The sequence below is a fragment of the Tachypleus tridentatus genome, chromosome 12, assembly GCF_004210375.1.
Source record: "Tachypleus tridentatus isolate NWPU-2018 chromosome 12, ASM421037v1, whole genome shotgun sequence".
Lineage (NCBI taxonomy): Eukaryota > Metazoa > Arthropoda > Merostomata > Xiphosura > Limulidae > Tachypleus > Tachypleus tridentatus.
This window is the reverse complement of record NC_134836.1, coordinates 79788957-79794956: the sequence shown is the minus strand read 5'-3', so window position 1 is coordinate 79794956 and position 6000 is coordinate 79788957. Positions and strand designations below refer to the sequence as shown.

The 6000-nt window shown below is 28.5% G+C and overlaps 1 protein-coding gene across 3 annotated transcripts in view; it reads right to left on the bottom strand.

The window, feature by feature from the left end:
* Window positions 1-590: 590 nt before the first annotated feature.
* The window catches only part of LOC143233759 (dual specificity mitogen-activated protein kinase kinase 4-like), a 28278-nt gene continuing 22868 nt past the window's right edge, over window positions 591-6000 (bottom strand). For all 3 annotated transcript variants that reach the window (XM_076470370.1, XM_076470369.1, XM_076470371.1), the window contains exons 9-13: window positions 5569-5696; window positions 5072-5146; window positions 4234-4385; window positions 3469-3514; window positions 591-1780 (exon numbers count right to left, since the gene is read on the bottom strand). In XM_076470370.1, the coding sequence (XP_076326485.1) occupies window positions 1688-1780; window positions 3469-3514; window positions 4234-4385; window positions 5072-5146; window positions 5569-5696 (494 nt within the window). In that variant the 3' untranslated portion in view covers window positions 591-1687. The remainder of the gene's footprint in view (window positions 1781-3468; window positions 3515-4233; window positions 4386-5071; window positions 5147-5568; window positions 5697-6000) is intronic.

Here is a 6000-nt window from a genome sequence, read left to right as displayed (position 1 = left end):
AACTGAATAAGTACAAACAGTTCAAAGTCTGTAATCTTATTTCAACAATGAAAATTTTTTTCAGAAATGGGTTCCTGAAACCAAAACCCAAGCTTAAATGAAGTTTATGGTTTATTTTGATAAGGAAGATAGCTACAGTCCTACAATACACTTCCAACAGGCTTCTGAAATCACAACCAAAGCTCAAGTAAAGGTTATGGTTTAGTTTCATAAGGCTACAGTCCTATAATACACTTCCAATGGGCTTTTGTGCCCTTGGTCAGCTGAGGTGAAATGACAGACCCAAAATTTAAATACTTCTAGAAAGGTTGGAAGACAGATGTTTTTTCAAAGAAATCTAATGTACACAGTGATGCAGAACCATTGTCACAATAAAAAGGTCTTCAAATACTAGTATGTTAAAGTTTTCCTAGTTTCTGTATATTTGTAGAAAAACCTGTAGCTATAGGAACATAAAAATATTTGAAAAACCTGTAGATAATATATGTGATGATATATCTATACATGTAGTGAATGTATATGTTGTTACACAAGAATTACATATCAGTATACTGTATCTTAAAGCCCATAAAATTTATAATACATACATCTTTCTAAAATAAAAACAATGCAGATGTTTATTTATGTGGAAGTTGCACAAATTATAAGAAATAAACATTTTAAAGAATTAATACCTTAAAAAATTTCATTCTATGCCAACGTCAAGGAGTTCGAAACCCTGGATTTTGTAAGGCATTGTTGATATATAAAAAACATTTAAAGAATTTCAACCTGTCTTAACTTAGTAGAAACTTTATTTTTACATACAAAATATTAAACAAACCAACAGTATGTCAGAGTTTTAAAGAAATTAAATACGTACCAATAATTATACTAAAGTGGATTTTTTCCCTAATTTTCTAAAAGTTTAACAGCAGAAAGTAATATTAAAAAGAAGACTTCCATTACACTTACAGCCACGCATATCAACATTGTGTTGTTTTGTAATTTTCAAGATTTATTAAAATGGTATGTACAAACTGCTAAAGTAATTTATGTTACTGAATAATTATGTTTTTCTCTACTATTCAGTTTCTATATACTGATTAATTCAAAGGAAATAAAGAAAAATGGTGACAATGTTTATTCAAGTCCTTTGTAAGAGTTAGGAGAAAACAACCAAATCTGTAATGAGCTCTTCAAAAACCTGTACCAATATTTGGGCTTCATTTCTAACATGTGGTAACTCTATCATGGGGCTGAAAGAGCTTCACACTTCCATTTCCTGTGGCAGTTGGGCAGGTAAAGATCCATACAAGTGGTGTTTATGTTTATTACGTTAATCTTATCATCCACTGTCAGAAACTACCACATGCCAACAACCACAACCTCAATAAATGATGCTTCCTTTCTTTATATAAGGTTTACAAATGGCCACTGACCCTGACTTGTATGCCCAGTTTTCCTTGTTTCTTGACCTTAACCACCTAGGAGTTAGTGAAAACAGGTAAGAAAGAGGATGGCAAATTAGCTTAGCCACGATGTGTAAGAAAATATTCGAGCATGGGTTTATATAATGAAGTCTAAATTCCTATGGGATGGATGTCAGTGCAAGATGGAATTCTAGATCAATGCACAGTCTAACCTAGCCAGCCATCTCTGGGACTTCTGAAGTTCTGCCAGGTACACACAACGTTTCTTTGTTGGTTTAGCTTCTGCATTCCATCTCGGTAAGGATGGGAGCAAAGTAAGTGGCGACATCTACAAGTTCCAGTTCTGACCTCTGTATGAACCGGTGTTCCTGTAAGATTAGTTTGGTCTGTAAGACACCTTACTACTTAACCAATTCTATAACAAAGAAGAACCAACGTTCATATAACAGCTCACAATACTGAAAATATCTAGGAAAACTTTAATTTGATATTCTCCTTTGGAACTTAGTTTTGAGTGAAATCACCTGAAAGAGTGGGTGAAATAAAGTTTTATTAGATTATATTACATTGAATCTGTGTTTTATTTTATTTCTACTATAAAGGTATAAACAATGTAAATTATTCATAAAAAAAACATTATTTCTGGGATAAAGGTATAAACAATGTAAATTATTCATAAAAAACATTATTTCTGGGATAAAGGTATAAACAATGTAAATTATTCATAAAAAAAACATTATTTCTGGGATAAAGGTATAAACAATGTAAATTATTCATAAAAAAACATTATTTCTGGGATAAAGGTATAAACAATGTAAATTATTCATAAAAAAACATTTCTGGGATAAAGGTATAAACAATGTAAATTATTCATAAAAAAACATTATTTCTGGGATAAAGGTATAAACAATGTAAATTATTCATAAAAAACATTATTTCTGGGATAAAGGTATAAACAATGTAAATTATTCATAAAAAACATTATTTCTGGGATAAAGGTATAAACAATGTAAATTATTCATAAAAAAACATTATTTCTGGGATAAAGGTATAAACAATGTAAATTATTCATAAAAAAACATTATTTCTGGGATAAAGGTATAAACAATGTAAATTATTCATAAAAAACATTATTTCTGGGATAAAGGTATAAACAATGTAAATTATTCATAAAAAACATTATTTCTGGGATAAAGGTATAAACAATGTAAATTATTCATAAAAAACATTATTTCTGGGATAAAGGTATAAACAATGTAAATTATTCATAAAAAACATTATTTCTGGGATAAAGGTATAAACAATGTAAATTATTCATAAAAAACATTATTTCTGGGATAAAGGTATAAACAATGTAAATTATTCATAAAAAACATTATTTCTGGGATAAAGGTATAAACAATGTAAATTGTTTATAAATACCATTATTTCTGGGATAAAGGTACAAGTTATTTATTAAAAATATTGTTTCTGGGATAATGTTCTAAACTTTGTAAAATATTTATAAAAACCATTATTTCTGGGATAAATTTGTAAATCCTGTAAATTATTTATAAAGAATATTATTTCTAGGGTTATTGTATGAACCCTGTAAAGTATTCATGAAAACCATTATTTTAGGATAAAGGTATAAGCCCTGTTAATTACTTATATATATAAAAAACATTTCTGGGATAAAGGTATAAATCCTGTAAATGATATATATATATATATATATATATATATATAAAACCTAGGTTTAATTAACCTTTTAAATTATTTATAAAAACAAAAAATTATGGGATAAAGATATAAACCCTGTAAATTATTTATAAAAAACATTTCTGGAATAAAAGTAAATCCTATTAATTACAAAACCAAATATTTTCAAATTAAAATAGAGTGTCTTACAGCTTTATGTTTAATTAGTTTTATTTCAATTTAAATAAACCAGAATGTAGAAAACAGTTACTTCTAATTATATCTGTAGTTGAGAATAATGTATAAAGTTATGTCATTAATTACATTAAACCTAGCCTGCATATAACATGGGAAACAATTTCAGTAATATACACACCAGAAGTTTCTTGTACTTAGGTCTGTGTTGTTCCTCCTTGATTAAGCTAAGTAAAAAAATTCTTATTAGTAAATCATAACGAAATTGTAACATTTATTCCAGAAACAGATTACATTATTACTAGAAATGTGTGCATTTTTTAACATCCAGCATTTTTCCTATGATTTTTTTTCAAAACTTCTGACCATTTCTTCACTATGAATCTATTAAGAAGCCTCTTTTACATTACGACAAAAATTTATGTTTAAGTAAATTATTTACTTCTCTGCTGCAGATCAGGTTAAACAATATATTTATCTTCCTCACCAATACTTATCAAATATGATACTATCAACTAAACATGTTAAGTTTTCCACATACTTCTCAATAGAAACTTTTAAATTACATGAATTAATATGAAGTAATATGCTTATAAATGTGAAGAACAATAAATTGTTATTTACAAATATTTGTTAATACCATCATTATGTAGTACTATGTTGTTACAGACTTTGTTTTAGGTAAAATAATTATTATATTTCAGTGTTTGATTTAGTTCAACTATTTAATTACATGAATACGTTTATGCAAAGACATGATTTAAAATGCACTTAATATGGTGTTCTTTACATGGCAGAGAAAACTTGAACATGTGTAAACTTATTTTACTTCCAGTTTTGTGTTGGAGGTGATACCAGAGAACTTGAGAACAAACATAAAATGATCAGTTTTGTATAAGAAGTGATATCAGAGAACTTGAGAACAAACATAAAATAATTTTCCCACCAAGTGTTCACAAAGGCCACAAAATCTTTAGAAAAGGCTCTTCCATTCTCGTGCATATTTAACCGTGGTGGTTCTCCCTGCACAACCTGGGTGAGTTGTTCAAAAACACTGTTCCATTTCGGGTATGGAAACTTTCCAGTAGCAACTTCAATCTGTTTAGAAATAAATTTAATTCTGAGAAAGAACTTTTGAAAAGTACATTTCTAGTCAGTTTGAAGTTTATTTACCAGTAACATTTTTGTTTAAATTAGTTTTCAAACTTGAAGATTCATCATAGGTTATCTGCACTTCTCACTGCACACAACCCAAGGACTGAAACTCAAATGTTGGCATTATAAGCCCTCAGGCTTACTACGAAGCAACCAGGAGACTAACTGTAAGAAATGACCCTTAACAAACCTTGTGTATAGACTTAAGACATAATAAAGATAGCATACAGTTCAAATAGAAACAGACATAAATCAAATGTTATTCCACAGCTGTTTTCTACATTCTCACAAAATCCTTGAAATCCCACATAGATGACTTAATTTTTTATTTATACTGTGTAGTATAGAAATTATCAAACAGTTTCCACAATAAAAAACAATTTTTCACATATTAGCATATAGCACTAAATTTTAGTGAAAAATGGAGTTTACTATGTAAATGTTATGATAATAAATTTAAAATTTTGAGATGGAACTGGCACAAACACTATAAAGTTACACATACATTGTAGGGTCACAAGTTCATTTTTATCCTTTAAAAACATCAACACTAATGTTAATTATATTCAGCATCAACACTGATATTAATTATTATATCCAGTATTGATATGCAAGTTAAAATCTCATACCAAAGTTATTCCTAAACTCCACACATCAGACCGGACATCGTATCCTCGTGCTCGGCTTGGGTCAATTCTCTCTGGCTGAAATAAAACAGTTTATTTTAACTTTATAATTATAATAATAATAATAAAAACAACAACAAACAAACAAAATACAGACTGAAATTAATTTTAAATTACTTTGATTAAAGCCTTGAAAACAGATAGTTTAATATCAATAAATTAACAGGAACACTATGGAAATTAATATTTAGCAAAAAAAATTTTGACATTAGGAAACCTTTACATTTTCGAGTACATTGCCAATTATGACAATAAACATAAGTCACTATTGATACTTTATACAAAACTATATTATAAACTTCAGCAACTTCTATCCTGGCTAGTAGCCAAGAAACTGGACTTCAAACACATGACACTCTACAGCCAAATCTATCTGTTTTTCTTGGCAAAGATGTCATCCTAGTATTTCATATTCAGAAACATGATCCCGTTCTACTCACTGCCATGTAAGGTCTACACCCTGCATCCCTTGTTTTGGCTATGGAGTCCACAAGCTGACCACTAATACCAAAATCACACAATTTGATGTTCCCTCGTTTATCCAGTAAGATATTACTAGGTTTCACATCTGTTTAATAGAGAGTCATATAACATGAGCAGTCACTGTAATTTGAATCTCAGGTGAAAATGTTTCAAATGAAACAAGTATATTTGTTCTACACAAAATATCCAAAATAAGTTTGTTTGGAAGTTACTGAACGATTGATGAAATTTATCTCCTAAAAGTTTTCAAAAGAAAAACAAAAAAACAAAAAGCAACAGAAATTCCTGAATGATACATTGGTCTACCCTACTTTAAAATATTGGTAAAGTGTTTTCCAAACACAGAAGTATAAACCTGTATTTTTACTTGGTTAATACAATTTTATAAA